The 17,324-nt window shown below is 41.5% G+C and overlaps 1 protein-coding gene across 2 annotated transcripts in view; it reads left to right on the forward strand.

The window, feature by feature from the left end:
• FRMPD1 (FERM and PDZ domain containing 1) overlaps positions 1 to 17,324 on the forward strand; it is a 72,413-nt gene that overhangs the window by 32,665 nt on the left and 22,424 nt on the right. The window contains exons 3-6 of one of the 2 annotated variants that reach the window (XM_026672944.2): positions 5,272 to 5,361; positions 8,246 to 8,403; positions 9,265 to 9,367; positions 12,201 to 12,246. In XM_026672944.2, the coding sequence (XP_026528729.2) occupies positions 5,276 to 5,361; positions 8,246 to 8,403; positions 9,265 to 9,367; positions 12,201 to 12,246 (393 nt within the window). In that variant the 5' untranslated portion in view covers positions 5,272 to 5,275. Of the gene's footprint in view, positions 1 to 5,271; positions 5,362 to 8,245; positions 8,404 to 9,264; positions 9,368 to 12,200; positions 12,294 to 17,324 lie in introns of those variants that run through there. The other variant, XM_026672947.2, reaches the window with a different exon arrangement.

Consider the following 17,324-nt stretch of genomic DNA (forward strand, 5'->3'; position numbering starts at 1 on the left):
ATAATGCTGTTATTATTAGTGGCCTTGAGCACTTGCTTTGGTTGAAAGGCGGAGCGGGTTAATTTATCACAAAATAAAACCCCAGTTAGAACGCAGTGGGTTCGATGCCTCATGAAACCATAAGTCAAAGAAATATATTGGTTGTAAAATCACAGCAAAAACAAGCAGCCTGCCGTTAACAGTATCCAAACAGGAAGATCAGGTATCCTCTCCATAACCACTAATATTGATTGATTTCCATAGGTGCAGTGTGTCAGGGCTGCACCCAACAGGCACTCTGGTTTCATTGTCATCCATGACAAGTTCAGCCTGGTTTTCTTTCCCATCCATTAGGATTACAACACCAGGGTAGGAATGACCAAGAAAGGGTTTAGTGCAAGTCCCCTGCCTAAATCAATTGTGGCTGCTGGATTTTTCGGCTTTGATTTGCACAGTGGTTCCATTGCCTCGTGGTTTGATTTTCTGCAGTCACTGAGAAACTTAGGAATAAGAACGTTGATATGGTTGCTCCATGTCCTGAATTTCCATTCAGTATAAAATGCCTTGGGGGATATTTCATGAGAGTCCTGTGCTCAGCAACAGTATCCTTGGTTTCAGTAATTATAGTCATACTAATGGTTATGTCCATATTATTTATACCTTCATCGTGTTTCTCTTTCCCTTCTAAATGGGCCCTTATTGGTCTGATGAACTTTCATTGTAAACAAATACATTTTACTGATGAAATAAAACAATATTCTACAGGGGAGTCAGAGTTAATTGCTAAAATCTTAGCTGAGTCGTTAAAACACCAGAGTGGCAATGCATAACTCAACTGAATTGTCATTTAAAAAAAAAAACACCTTACAAATGATGTATACTTCATTTGACTGTACGATAATGGATAGAAGCTAATCTGTTCCATAAAATACATGAGCTCTATTGTAGAATTTAATTTATCTCAGTAATCTTATTTGGATGGGTATTTTTTCAATAATTCCATTGGAAGGGCATGCTTCAAAAAGACCCCCCATGTATACCAATGTACTTCATCAAAAGACCCTGTCCATCATGCCTACTATTCTTGTTCCAAATGGTGATAGGACCAAGACCAGGATTGCTATTCAATAATATTAGTTATTAGAAATGTGATCTAAAGCAGGGAGCACTGGCAGGAGAATTACGGGAGCTGTAGTTTCACATGTCTGTCGAACACCTAGCGAATAGAGATTGTCTCAGAGGCATCTCCACTATTCCGTCAGCGGAGTCAGTCTGGATCAGGCATCCACCTTGATTTGTAATGACTTGTTGAGTGAAAATTTGGTTAAACACCCATGTGTTTCAAGGCGTTTTTAGAAAAATAATATCTTGACGAACTTAGCTCTGTGAATCAGACTTGAATGTTGTCTTTTCTGCTTGCTTAATGACAGCTGTTTTTTTGGCAAGGTCATGACTAGCATTTTTAAACTATCCTCTATTCCAACAACTTTTCTAATTAGAGTTTCCAAAGCAACAATTGGGTTGCTTTCCATTCCATTATGTCCTGGATTGGGACATGAGGGGAGGGGGAGAGAGGGAGACAAGAAACAGAGAGAGATCTGCATTGACCCTACATTTGTTCTCTTTTGCAAAGCATCCCAGAAAGAGAGTACCTTCCTGAAAAAAGATTTGGTGTATATAATATTTATGGAGAAAGAGAACATTTTGTCCCACAATCATTTGCCACTATGTTCCTGTTCTTTGCAAAAAGTTCTGTACAAATATCGAATTAGTACTTTTAAAACTCTTTTCTTAGAGCTACAAATGAACTTGATGGGAACTTAAAAGGGCTGGGTTGTAGCATATATGGCTAACTCAGAAGACCATCTTCTTCCAGATAGAGAAGGAACAGCTTATGTCTGGGTTTTGATTTCAGATGTGATGCCATGACAGATCTGAGATTTGAAGCCTAAAATCCAAGGGTTGAGACTCCTAGACAGGATCAAAGTATTCTTAGAAGAATTATTGTCAAAGGATGCTATTATACAGCAGCTTTTAACAGTCTGATGCAATGTTGATTTAGAACAGTTGTGCTTTTTATTATTTCAATGGAAAACATAGGCTGGTTCCATAAAATGCCTAATCTCTATTGAAAATGGTGCCTTCATTGCGGTAAACCTTCTGGATTGGTATTCTTTCTAGTGTATTCATTACAATTTGGGGGACTGATGGAATTTCAAAGTGCTTAGAAGGCTACCTTCCTCCATAAATGTGAATTGAAATGGGTAGAAGAGTTGTGGCTTTTGCATTTTCAATATGTATAATGTAGAAATTATTGATTAGGTGCAAATTTATCCTCAACCCACAAGATAGAAATTTTAGGAACAGATAGAAGTCGTGGTCTCCTAGTTTCTACCCTGGTGCCTTAACCACTATACCAACATGGCTCTTCAAAGATTTGTGTGTGTGTGTGTGTGTGTTTCTTTGCTATTGCCTGACATTGCTGATGTTTTCTGGCTTATTGCATGGTTGCAAGGTACTGCACTTCACTACTAAGGATTGCGTTATGGCACTTAGTGTCCATTTCTCCCAATAATATAATATATTTTTTCCAAAGTGTCTTGCCATTGCCTACTTCCTATGGCTGAGAGAAGATGACTAACCCAAGGTTGGCTTTGTGACCATGGCAGTACTAGAACTTACAGTCTCCTGGTTTCTATCCTGATTCCTTACCTACAACACCAGAGTGGCTTTCTGTAGATGTACTAAGTAGTAATTGTTGTTTGTTTGTTTAAACAACATTAAACAAATGAACCTGAAAATAGCATAGAAAAGATAATGAGTTTAAAGGACCTGTACTGTCTTTAACCTGAAATGTTCAATTAAGCAGTGAACATTCCCATCTATCTCATCAGTAATATTTGTACTTATGCATCTATTATATAGTGATACATATTGGAGATGAAAGAATAAGTGTCAGCTCCCAATGACTAATAGATAAGTCCCTGGCATTTTCTTGGCAAATGCTGTATTTTTTGGAAGTGGCTTACAATTGCCTTCTTCATTGGCTGAGATCCAAAGTCATACAACAAGCTAAGAGAAGAACAGAAAAGGTGCTGGGTGTCCTGCTTGGCGGGGGGTTGGACTAGATGACCTATAAGGCCCCTTCCAACTCTGCTAATATGTTAAATCTGTTAAACATAGATGTCCCTACTGCTAGTCCAGCACCTCAGCCACTAGGCCAAGCAGGCTCTCTATAAATGCATTATCTCACTTTTAAAGATTCCTGTAAGGAAGGGACAAACAGAAGGAAGTTTATGCAATCCAATGCACTTCGTATTAATTAGTGTTGTACTAAAAAGAATTTCTGAGTAATAGGAAGTAGTTGACTCCAGGATGTTCCTGCCTATTTGTACAGGGGTTTAACAAAACTACAAGTGAATGCCATCTGTTTAGTCCCTAAGATCAGGCAATGACATTGCACTGAAGTGAGATCTAGCTGATAAATATTAATATACAGGTAGTGTGCTTGTGTTGTGGTTAGCTGGCAGCAGGTGCGGACGGTGGAGGAGAGCGAGGACTCAGATGAGGGGCCAGGACCATTAGGGAGTGGACTGCTGCCTTCAGAGATTGTGGGGGCTGGCAGCAGCGATGAGGAGGTTCCCGAGGAGCCTTTGCCAAGTGCACGTGCATGCAGGATTGATTGTAGGAGAGAGCAGTTGCAGCAGCACAGGTGACTCGGAAGTAAGGCTGCAAGGTAATGGCCCCTCCCTCAAGAGGATAAAAGCCAGGTTTGAAGAAGCGTTCTTTGCAGAAAGCAAAGACGCTCTGAAACTCAGCCTTGTGGACATCATAGTTAGTATTTGAAAACTCTTGTAAACTAGTTCTTATCTCTAGGTTTTTGGCAGCCTTGACAAACAACTTGGCAAGGTTCTTTCTTGTCGGAGCTAATTAGTTGGAAGCAGCCTTTTAGCAGAATTTGTGGATTAAACCTTAAAAGGTGGGGGCTGCTGCCTTTGTCTTGTTTTTGCTCTCTTGGAACCAGGTTGGGTCAGAACAGCTTGAGAGAAAGACTGTATAATAATCCCAGAAAGTTTTTTTCAGAAGCATTGCTCCTGCCAAGGGAATTATGGAACACCAAGCAAAGCACATGCTTCTGTGGGTGTTCAGTTCCTAGAGGATCAAATCAAAAGTTGGGCTGAAAAACACATTTTCTGCCCGAGACTCTGAAGACATTTTGCTAGTCTGAATCAGTAAGATTGAATTAAAAAACATATAGCTAGACCCAATTTCAAGTGGCTTCCATGTTTTTCATAAATCAATTTTATTGATTGATTGATTGATTGATTAGCCCTTGGGCCATATCAAAGTGCAGAGTTCCAGAAACGAATCATGGCTGAAATTTGATAAAAGTAATTTAAAATGGAATTGGATAAAATACAATTTAAAATTAAATTGGAATAAAATACAGTCTAAGATGAAAATGGAATAAAATACAATCATTTAAGATGGAGATAAAATATGATAAAATTATATTTCAGTGTCATTCATAAATCCATGAATTTTCTCCAATGAAGGGTCCTCCTTGTGTGATAGTGACTTTTCAGTCGATTTTGTGCAGATGTCATGCCGGCTGAAAATTTATGAAAGTTGAAGTTCAACACATCTAGATGGTACCAGATATGGGGATGTTGATGTGAAGACTGCAGTTCAGTTCCCATATTTTATAAATATAATGGTTCTTTAAGCTGAGATATTTCTTAGAAAAAATATTTGTTCCCCTTCCTTTGCCCCAGTTCTTCTCTTATACCCATATTTTAAACACTTTAAACACAATTTGAAGTTTCTTATCTGCTTCAAATCTATCTAAATCTATCATATCTAAACTAATTATAAAGAATCATACAGTGTAAGAGATCTCAGTTGTGTTGATGAAAAGACACATTTCATGAAATTAATACAAATATTTTTTAATAAATAGAAATTTTACCCACTGTTTTGCTTTAAGAAAAACATACATATTTAGACTGCAAAGTTATCTGAAAATATTAACTCAAGAGGACTTTTTTCTATATGACTCTGTTATTATACTGTTACGTCTAATAAATTACTGTATGTTCCTTAATAGCATTTTGGATGTGCTTTTCTAAGTAATTTAAACATGAGTATTTGAAGAGACTCTAATCCAGCCATATAAATTGGAGGGCTCCTTGGAAGAGGAAGAGGAGGAGGAAAATATTTGCTGGGAGTCGGCTGTGAATAACTCAATAAATTTAGTAAATAAATACATAACTTGTTTTTTCTCTGCCATAGGTAAATGGAAGATCTAGAAACACGCAAAGCACACAGGATAGAGCAGATGGTAGCAAAATGGCTGCGTCGATCACGAGATAATTCAGCCAGGTATGTATTTTAATGTAATATTATTAGATGGAACAGTAAAGTGTTTTCATTGGGTGTGAGATGCTGTTCAGTAGCTTACATTTTGCTTACATCTGGTCTTGCCACCCAAAGCTGTTTTGCAGTGAGGAAGACTTATGTTGCTTAAGTTGATCCTTCTCTCTCCTAGGACAAGTAAAATACCATAGCAAACTTTTGGACTTTAGTATGTACTCTGTATATGATTACTCCTGAAGGTAGTTCCAAAACTGCAACGGTTGTAACATATCAGTATGCTCACAGTGCCATCTCAGGTGCAGAGAAAACATATCAATGTTGGCATTAGTTTCTAGTGCCAGGGCAAAGCCTTAGCTATAAATGTAGGGTGGGATACCAGTATTAAAATAATTAAAGCCAAAAGAGAAAAATAAAGCAGAAATGAAAGTTATTTGTAACGTTGTTTCACAGTAGTCTGCAAAAGAAAAACCATATATAAGTTTAAGCTGGAGGGGAGGAAGAAATTTAGAGTTAGGATGATTGGCATCCTTGCTAACCAACTATTATGGTGGATTTATTGAGCTAACATCAGGGAGTGAGAGTTCCTGACCCCCATTTTGCAGCTACCTTGTAATTTTTTAAAAAATTATTTTCTGGCACCAGGAGCCGAAAAGAGCAGGGCAATGAAGTAACTGCATCACCAGAGGGCACAAGATGGAAATTGAACTGCATTTCCCACTTTTTTTTTAAGCTAACAATGTCCAGAATTTGTGGAGGCTTAACATGCCTCTTTGATTTGATTTCCCACTGAACGTTGGTGGGAAATACTGCCATTATCAAACAACTGAAAGGGCAATTTTGAGAGGAGAGAAGGCAAGGAGGAGGGAAAAGCTTGCAGGTCACTGGTAGCTTATTCTTGCTGTTGCTGGGTTTTATATATATATATTGTTTACAAAGGTCTATTTGAAAGTAGTGTGAAAATTGCCAGATTCTCCCATCGAGATTTGCTTCCCAGACCAAATTTCTATTCAGAACCCAGTCATGAGTCTCTGGGTATCATTCTTACCTTTGTTAGCTTCTCCAGATGTTGGAGGGTTGCAAATTTGGGTTTTAGTAAAACAAAATGACCCCATTGCCATTCTTGTGGCTTTTGTTAATATCTGCCTGCCCTTTCAGCCTTTAGCAAGTATGGGAAAGTCAGGTAGCAGGATGATATTCTCTCTGCAGAAAAAACTAATACATATATCATACACCACACATTTGACAACTTACCCATACATCACAATACATATTAAAAGAAACATTTGTTGCATGGTTGTGACCTCCATCTCCACTTTGGGCACAATAGCACAAAATAGGTTACTTTTTATCAAGTCTCACCAATATTTTTTGAGACAATTTATTGCGGAACAAAACTTTAGCACAGGGGAAAAAAGCTTGGATTTAGGCTTACCACCTCTGGCTACCTGTGAGAGTGAATTATCATCCTGTGGTCTGGAATGAACCTCCTGTAATTATTATTTTTTTTGCCAGATGCGCATTGCAGGGAATGACTTTAGGTTGCTGTAATCGGTAGGCAAGGTATGCTAGAGGGAAACAGATGCAGAATTATCCCTCTTTTTTAATGAAAAATCCTCAGTAATTTCCAAGGAACTCAAGACCAACTTTCTCAGGATTAGAAAGGTCACTTCATCATGCTTGCTGAAACACTAAATACTCAAATGTCATTTCAAACTTTGAACATCATGGCACTCAGGAAATATCATCGAAAGTATCATTGAAAGAAAATCACTAATAAATATTTACCTGTTTGTTGCACTGCAGAACAAATCTGTTAAAAATAAAATGCCTTAATTTTGCCTTAATATAAATGTTGTCAATTTTCTGATGGCCAATATGAACCCTTTGCTTTTTTTGTATGACTTTGGAAATTTGTGGCTTTTCTGTGATAGATATCATGAAGGCAGCAATGCTTCCATCCTGGTTTAATTTGGACTTACGAGACACTATCTATCACTGTAAATGCTATCTTAAGCTTGGTTTATTTCTATACAATATTTACTGTAATTCTTTTTGGACTGAGATAGATGAAGCTCAAATTTTTACAGAGTTGTTCCAAACTGTGGAATTGTTATCTTCAAAGCAAGTCAACATTTCAGCACTGGTACATAACATCAAGCCTATTCATGTTCACTTCATGTCCACATGGATTTTCCACTTCGTTGGGAACTCCGTTGTGTTACTATTCCACTCATATCAAGTGACCTCATGTAGTAAGAACTGTCCATGCATAGCCTCTTTGCTGAATATATGGATATCCGGCTAAATTGTAAGATCCAGATATAGCCTTCATGTTTAAATGTGCATGCTAACATTTATTTATTCATTAAATCCATAGGGCTGCCCAATTCACCTAGCCATTCTTGCTGCCTTACAATTTGCAGAAACATGAAAACAATGAAATAGAAATGGGATGCAGTAATATATAATATAACAAACATTCAAAACAGAAAAAGGAAATAGAGTAATAAGAGAGTAATGGAGAAACAGAAATGACAAAAAAAAAGGATTAACTGAGGCCAACCCACACATATTAGTCAAGATCTCTCTATATATAGATTGAGCATCAGTATTACTTTTCAGCTTTATGGGTATCTTTTCTGGATCTGCCCAGTACTATTTAAAATATTTATCAGATTGTTACTTTCCACTTCATACATTTGACAATAAACACTCCAGCCACAATATATATCAGAGCATCTTTCTTGTTTACTGGCTTATGTTTGTTTTCCTCATTAGGTATGCACTGATGTAAAAATATCTCCAAAGCAAAAGCTGAGATTTCAGGAAATTGGAAGCACTGGATCTTTTTTTTTTAAACTGGCTTTTTTTTTCCACCCTAAATTTGCAGAGGGAGAGCATCAGTGAGTGATAGATCATCCGATGGCAGTAGGCAACCTGCAAGTCATGTCAAACTCACAGTGGATGTTCAAAAAGATGTGCTACATGGACATTATGGCATTGAAGTTTCTCATAAGTTCCCCCTCTTGATCACATCAGTTGCTGCAGGTAGAAAACAGTTTTCCCTTCTCACATTTTCCTGATGTTGAAAATTGTCTGGAGAAATAAAAAGCTGTGGTTTTGAAAAGAAAGATGCCTTAAAAATATGCTGATCTCTGACATTGTCTTGATCCCAAGCTAATATACATAGTCAGATAGAGAAAACTGGCTGAGTCCAGGCTCTGGAATTTTTGAAAGAATAGAGAATTGGGCACAATAGCAATAGCATTTAGATTTATATACCGCTTCATAGTGCTTAACAACCCTCTCTAAGAGTCAGCATATTATTGCCCGCAACAATCTGGGTCCTCATTTTACCAACCTCGGAAGGATGGAAGACTGAGTCAACCTTGAGCCTGGTGAGAATCCAATTGCCAAACTGCTGGCAGTCAGCAGTCAGCAGAAGTAGCCTGCAGTACTGCACTCTAACCACTGTTCCTTTCAGCCTGCCAGAGGGAAGCTGGTAGTCAGATCTTGCTGGGATGTCAATCTAAGCAGATGCCAGTATTGCCAGCCCCTGAGTGCCTTGTATCAGTCAGGAGTGGAGAACAAAACAGCATTTGGAAGAACAGAATGTTGTGGCAGGTTATGTTGAGAAGGAGACTGTCCTTCCTGCCATTAGTTCTGCTAGAAAGGAAGTGCTGCTGACAAGGGCAGTGTGGGCTCGTTGAAGGGTGCCCATTAAGAACCTTTCAATAATTTGGATTCAGATTTCCAAATTGTAGGCAAGCAATGCCAGGTCATCTTACATGGCTTCAGTTTCTTTACATGCACACTCTCATACGAGCACACATGCATTTGTTTGTTTTGGGGCGACGTTGTAAACAGGAAATGCCAAGTATCTCCCTGAACAAGGCTGATGTTTTGCAGGCAGCACTGCTGATGGGAAGCTTCTGCCAGGGGATCGCATCCTTGCAATAAACAATGACGCAACGGAAGACCTTACCAGCGAACAAGCAGCTGCTCTTTTAAGGTGCAGTATGAGGAGTCTCCCCCGGGGCAAAGGGTGGGGATGGCTAAACTTCACATCAGCGGCTGACTTTCATGCCATGTTAGCTTGCCAGAGCTTCGCTTTCTCTCCTCTCTTCAGCTGAGCACCCCAGAAAACCATACCCTATTTTGAAGCTGCTATGCTCTACTCAAAAGCATTTGAGGTCTTTTGGTATAGGTCGTCCTTGACTTACGGCCATAGTTGAGCCCCAAATTTCTGTTGTTAAGTGAGACGTTTGTTAAATGAGTTTTGCTCACTTTACGAGGTAGCCACAGTTGTTCAGTGAAAAACTGCAGATGTTAAGTTAGTAACCCTGGCTGTTACACGAACCTGGCTTTAGCGTTGACTCAGCTTGTCAGAAGATCGCAGAAGGGGATCCCGTGACCTTGGGACCCTGAAGCTGTCATAAATATGAGCCAGTTGCCAAGCACCTGAAGTTTGACCCCATGATTATGGGGATGCTTTAAAGCAGGGGTCTCCAACCTTGGCAACTTTAAGACTAGCGGACTTCAACTCCCAGAGTTCCTCAGCAAAGCTGGCTGAGGAACTCTGGCAGTTGAAGTCCGCTAGTCTTAAAGTTGCTAAGGTTGGTGACCCCTGCTTTAAAGGTCGTAACTGTGAAAAACAGTTGTAAGTCACTTTTTTCAGTGCCACTGTAACTTTTGAATGGTCACTAAGTGAACTTTTGTAAGTTGAGGACTACCTGTAATGATATGCGGCAATAACATTGAGAGACAGGAGGCAGAGGTGGGAGATAGCCTGCTGAAGGTATTTCAGCCCACCGAAGGAAGGAGGGCAGGGGAAGTGTTTCAGAAGGGACCCTCCCTGGTTTTCTGGAGAGTAAAGAGAAAAGAGGGGAGAAATACTTTTTAGCCTTGCAAAAACATGTTAATATAATCTTACAACAAAGATATAGCCAGTGCTCCTGCTTGAACTACCTTGCAGGGATAACAGTTTCACAGGAAGTAATGCTATTCAAGAGAAACACGTTTAAAGCAGTGATCCCCAACCTTTTTGACGCCCGGCCCGGTACCGGCATCAGCTGGGCGCCGGGTGGCCCAGTGCTTGGATCAGCGACTTTCCAGGTAAATGGCGCCGCTCCATCTATTTGATGAAAACGTGCTTCCGGTGAGCTTTCTACCCGGAAAAGCTCACCGGAAGCACTTTTTCATCAAAAAGATGGCGGCGCCAGCAAGCCAGCGGCCCAGTAGGAGTTGTTCCGCGGACCGGTGGTTGGGGACCCCTGGTTTAAAGCATTCTGACCTAAGTGAAATAATTTAACAGTTCTTTGATCCTGGCTTGTCTTTAAATACAGAGAATTGTAGTATGAAAACAGGAACATCCATTTTTCTTCGTGGTGTTTGGCAGTAATGTGTGTATTTGTTTATGTAGCATATCATCGCGATGCGTAGCACTGGAGAGAATAACAAGGCAGGTGTCCCACACTGCTTTGAGACTGTTTGCAGTCTCAGCTTTGGCCCAGGTGAGATAACAGAAATCAAAATGGTGAAAATTAGGAAGCACTAACAAAGTTGCTGAAGCTGCATGAGAATGAGTTACAGGCTCAGTTATAATAAATTAGGATGGCTATTAGTACCAAATTCTTCACTGAAAGCATGCATTTTGAGAAGCCATTTGTAGCACATGTAGGGGCATCTAGGGTAGCAAGTACTGTATTCTTGGAGGCTGTTCCAAGTAAGGGAGAGGAAGGAAGGAAGGATGAAGCTGTTTGAAAGAGTAGAAGAACCTTGGATGGTGGCATTAAAAAACTAAAGTTCATAAGCTGGAGCTTATTTGGTTGTTGGAAAGAGAAGAACTGGCTGGTCGATTTGCGAAGGACACTGAAATTTAGAGCAAACAACCTGTACTAAATTATGGAATGAACAGGAAGACATTATAGCAATCTAAGGAGTATCATGTGACCAGAGCAATGAGAATAGGGCATGGTTTGGGCATGTGAATAGAGCAATGTAAGATCAGATCAATTAATTTAGGCAAATTTAGTTTAGGCAAGATTAGGAAGGTATTGGCCCAAAGTATTCCTGGAGGAACTTTTAAAGTGTTATTAAAAGGAAAGTGATGTAATTTGAAAGACTGTATATGTGGGCATCAAATGATTAATCCAAAACTATGAGCATGTACAACAGCTGCTGAATCCAGAGAGTATAGAGAAAGAAGGAGGTGGCAAGATATTTTCTCTAACTGAGATTGATAGCTACTTCCAGGCTAAATAGGGATGGAACTGAGGGAATCTGGGGGGGGGAAGGCAGAGTTGGAAATCACCTGCCTTTAGAGGAACACGTAATCCTCAACTTATGACCAGAATTGAACCCAACATTTCTTTTGCTAAGTGAGACTGTTGTTAATTGTGTTTTGCCCCATTTTAGGACCTTTCTTGTGAATAACAGCAATTGTTAAGTTAATAACATGATTGTTAAGTGGGCTCGCCCATTGGCTTTTCTCGTCAGAAGGTTGCAAAAGGTAATCACGTGACCCCAGGGCACTGCAACCATCATAAATATGAACCAGTTGCCAAGCGTCTGAATTTTGATCATGTGGCAATAGGGATGCTGCAGCAGTCATAAGTATGAAGAACAGTCATAAGTCACTTTTTTCAGTGCCATTGTAACTTCAAACAGTCACTAAATGAACTGCTGTAAGTCGAGCATTACCTTTGTTGAAAATGATGCAGTGTTTCTGACTTTTATAGTAATGTCTTCAGATAAAGCCATTTAGTGGGGGGAGAAAGAAAGTTCTCCTTGTTTCCCATCCTGTGTATTCAAACTTGTGTTGTTTTATTATATTGTCTTAACAGGGAATCGCAAGGCGCTCTCCAGTTTACAGTTCTGCGATGCACCTCGGTAAATTGCCCTCATGTACCACTGGTGTTTGAGTTACTCCTTGGAGGGTAAGGTTTGGCCTCCCGATGGGTATGCAAATGAGAATCACAAATACGAAGTTCCAGGAGGTAATCTTAGAGATAACGGTGGGTGGAAAATATGCCCAGATAAGGGACTTGATGCATCGTGGGCAAAGATGGTGAGATGCTTGCCAATAAAAGTGAGGTAAAAGGGTTTAAAGGGTGGCCATGTTGACATCACTGGACTATTGTCACCCAGTATGCAACATCAAGCGGAGTGTTGGGATTGGGTTCAAGCTATATATTACATGCAAATGTGCAGAGCAGGATGTTGTCAAATAGTTTAGATGGGGGAAATTGATTTTGGAAAGAGTAGACAGTAAAAAGTTTTTTTAAAAAGGTACCTGGCACAGGGCATACTTATCCAAGAGCTTTCAGTGCATTATAAACCCACTCAAATCACCCTCAAAATATATTTGGAGTAAAATAAAGCATCAAAATGACAAAGTTAAGCTCAACTCCCAATGACTTCATGTCTATGTTGTTTACATAGATGATAGATAGATAGATAGATAGATAGATGGATGGATGGATGGATGGATGGATGGATGGATGGATGGATGGATGGATGGATGGATGGATGGATGGGTGGGTGGGTGGACGGACGGACGGACGGACAGACAGACAGACAGACAGACAGATAGATAGATAGATAGATAGAAGCAAATACAAATTAATATAAAGTAAGAAAAAAGCAAAGAGAAAGAAAAAGTATAGGAAAGGGGGGGAAAGGAAAGCTAAAGAAAAATAGAAAAGAAAGAAAAAGAATAGTGACTTCTGATATTCTTCATAGCAGTTATAAGTACAATTATATTTTAATCTCTCTCTCTAAAATTACATCATAATGCCCTTCTTTCTATAATCTAGCCCGTGTAATCATCACAGCCATAAATCACAAGTTCATTTTTTTTCATTTCTGTACAAAAAAATGATAAAGAGATTTCCAGTCACCACTTTTATAGGAAGTATTCTCGATTTCTCTTCTAACCTATAGCTTTTGGGTTTCCTTGAAGCCCCCAATATAAATGCTAATCAGCTCTGATCCTGCTTACCTTTTTCAGATCACCCAAGATCAGTTTGGTAATCTTACCCAGCTGGGTAAAAGCTGCTGTATTAAAAACTTAAAGCCTTAGTAAGACCACACCTAGAGTACTGCATCCAGTTTTGGTCACCACATTATAAAAAAGATGTTGAGACTCTAAAAAAGTACAGAGAAGAGCAACCAGGATTAGGCGACTGGAGGCTAAAACACACAACAAACAGTTACAGGAACTGGGCTTCGCTAGTCTAGTAAAGAGAAGGACCAGGGGAGACATGATAGTGATCTTCCAATATTTGAGGGGCTGCCACAGAGAGGAAGGAGTCAATCTATTTTCTAAAGCATCTGTAGGCCAGACAAGGAGTAATGGATGGAAACTGAACAAGGAGAGATTTAACCTGGAAATAAGGAGAAACTTTCTGACAGTGAGAACAATCAACCAATGGGACAGCTTGCCCTCGGAAGTTGTGGGAGCCCCATCACTTGAGACTTTCAAGAAGAGATTGGACTGCCATTTGTCAGAAATGGTGTAGGGTCTCCGCGGGGGGTTGGACTAGATGACCTACAAGGTCCCTTCCAACTCTGATTATCTGTATCAGATTCTTGTAACAATGAAATGTTGGTAGTATATATTTGATTACATTGCAATCAATTTCTTTTTATACATCCGATGATTTTTTATTCCTTCCAGCTATGGCTCCACTGATCTCAGCGGCTTACAAAAAAACATACTTACACTGCACTAAAATCACCCGACATCTGCAAATTCTGAAAATATCATTTTTGCTTCCATAACAGAACTTTTCTGCACCCCCCCATACCACAGTGGTTTACCTTTGAAATACAGGTCTGACCCTGCTTAGCTTTCTAGCCCAAACAAGTCTGGCTAGATATTGCCTCTCACAAGTCCAAATATATGTATGTATGTCTTCATTTAAATCCATCCAGGAAAGGAATGGATTGATGGAAAGGAAAATATGAATTTGTAGTAGGTAAATATAACTGCAGTCCATCCCAACATCTCCTTCCAGAAGCAATTTTCCCTTATATAAACATGCTTTTAAACTAACATTTAAATGCATTTGTATTCTATAATTTGCAGGCTCCTGTATAATGCTGGAGTCCCCATTCAAGCGATCAATGACTTGAGTGCCACCATACAGACATACGAAGTCGCTCTCTTATAGAAAGTTAAACCATTTGGACCATCTTGCGCAGGATTGTTCCCCAAGAATATGCAACTGCAACTCTGTGTGTTCAGTCAGCAAAGAATTGCAAATTAAGAAGCAAAATAAGTACACTAAGAACACACTTATTTGAGTTTTGTTTTTTTAAATAATCTAGACAGCCTAATACAGGAGGGAGATGCAGGGAATTGTGCTGCTGCCTTTTTCAGTAGTGCACCCTGCGCTTTTGGTCCTATTGTCCCCATTTATTCGTACCTATTTCCTGTATTCTTACTCATGTTTATACTATTATCTTGTAAGCGATTGACAAATCAAATAAATAAAAAGTGTTGCCCTGGCTGCAGAAGGCTTGCTTGGCCCTGGTCCATCCCAATTGTCACAATTCTCCAGGGCTTCCAACTTGCCACTCCAGATTCTTTAAAGCTGAAGATGTTACAGATAGATGAGATGAGAGCTTTCATCATGCAAAGTGTCACGAAACAGTGCCCTAAATCTTGCTTTTGTGTGCAGATGTATCTGTGGGTAATAAAATAAAACCTATTCTGAAATTATGGGGAAACTAACATCGTCAGGGTGCATAGCATTTCACGGAGAATAACACTGCCTTGAGACTTTGCAGTCTCAAGGTTGGCTCAGGTGAGATAACAGAAATCAAAATGTGAAAATTAGGAAGCACTAACTAAGTTGGAGAAGGGGAATCAAGACTTAGTTGTAATTAAGTTAAAATAAGTTAGGAAGGACATTAATGCCAAACTCTTTACTGAAAACATGCATTTTGAGAAGACATTTGTAGCATATGTAGGGATCAGAGGTGGTATTCAGCAGGTTCTGACCAGTCTGGAGAACCGGTAGCAAAATTTTGAGTAGTTCGGAGAACCAGCAAATACCACCTCTGGCTGGAGATTTTACAGTATCCTTCCCCTGCCACGCCCACCAAGCCACGCCCACAGAACTGGTAGTAAAAAAAATTGAATCCCACCACTGGTAGGGATATCTAGCAAGTATTCTGGGAGGCTGTTTCAAGTAAGAGAAAGGAAGGAAGGGTTGTTTGAAAGATAGAAAATCTTGGATGGTATTATTAAAAAGTAAAGTTCATAAGCTGGAGCATATTTGGTTGGTGGAAAGAGAAGACCTGCCCCCCCCCCCCCCCCCCCCCCCCCCCCCCCCCCCCCCCCCCCCCCCCCCCCCCCCCCCCCCCCCCCCCCCCCCCCCCCCCCCCCCCCCCCCCCCCCCCCCCCCCCCCCCCCCCCCCCCCCCCCCCCCCCCCCCCCCCCCCCCCCCCCCCCCCCCCCCCCCCCCCCCCCCCCCCCCCCCCCCCCCCCCCCCCCCCCCCCCCCCCCCCCCCCCCCCCCCCCCCCCCCCCCCCCCCCCCCCCCCCCCCCCCCCCCCCCCCCCCCCCCCCCCCCCCCCCCCCCCCCCCCCCCCCCCCCCCCCCCCCCCCCCCCCCCCCCCCCCCCCCCCCCCCCCCCCCCCCCCCCCCCCCACCCCCCCCCCCCCCCCCCCCCCCCCCCCCCCCCCCCCCCCCCCCCCCCCCCCCCCCCCCCCCCCCCCCCCCCCCCCCCCCCCCCCCCCCCCCCCCCCCCCCCCCCCCCCCCCCCCCCCCCCCCCCCCCCCCCCCCCCCCCCCCCCCCCCCCCCCCCCCCCCCCCCCCCCCCCCCCCCCCCCCCCCCCCCCCCCGGTTGGTCAATGTATCTGTGGGTGTAATAAAATACAAACCTGTTCTGAAATAGTTGGTAAACTGACGGTGGTAAAATAAACTTGTTTCCCGTTCACTCTGGTGAGTTGTACAGTATTGATAGGAGTTCTGAGCTGTTTGGGGCATGTGTGAAACCAACTACTTGGAACTAGATCCCTTCGCTGTTCATTTGCATTTATTTCTTAGACCTGCTAATTCAAGAGATTGCATGGTTCTGGGATGTTCCCTTTCTCTCCTGATTTTTTAATAGATTTAATTGTAATTAAAAATTTACTACCAGCCCTAACTCAGGAAGTACATGCATTAAGGGATGATAGAAATTGAGAAGACATTGAGAATTGGCATCGCAAGATGTTCATCCATATTTGTGGTGGGATGCAGCAAAAGTTCAATTTGTTTCCAGATAATTCCGGGTTTGTTTAGTTTACGGCTGCTGAAAACCACTGCAGTGAAGAGACATGAAAGAAACTGATAAATGCAGTGTTGATAGTAACCAGTGTTTTCTCCCCCAACTAAGACAATGCAAGAATTCAGGGTGTCTCTGGTGATGAGTTGAATAGTGGAAGATGATACACATCTTCACTCAACACATCATTACAAAAAACAGATTACGCTGGCTTGTCTTCACTTAACGTACAGTAAAATTTTGTCTACTAAAAGGCAGTGTTGATGGCCACTAAATCAGGGGTCTCCAACCTTGGCAACTTTAAGACTCGTGGACTTCAACTCCCAGTTCAATTCTGTCCACAAGTCTTAAAGTTGCCAAAGTTGGACACCCCTGCACTAAATAACTGTCACTGTGATAGCAATTAGTCATGACAATTAAGAGATTCCATCTTTAAAAGCAGGATCCTTCCATGTGCCACTTGTTATGAACAGGCATTCTAACTCCTACAGTACTACCTTCCAGATGTTTTATGTTACCCTAGCCCACAGGTGTGAAACCCGCAGCATCACATTGCCACCACATAACATTTCACAACGTTTTTTTCCTTTGAGGAGCTGGGGTGGGTGTGGTCATGCGTGACACATCCAGCCCACGCAGGCCACCAGTTTGACACCCCTGCCGTAACCCATCCCATTCATTCATTTCAAGG

Source organism: Notechis scutatus, chromosome 2 (genome assembly GCF_049901735.1).
Source record: "Notechis scutatus isolate UNSWTSFEM ecotype Mainland chromosome 2, rNotScu1.2, whole genome shotgun sequence".
NCBI lineage: Eukaryota > Metazoa > Chordata > Lepidosauria > Squamata > Elapidae > Notechis > Notechis scutatus.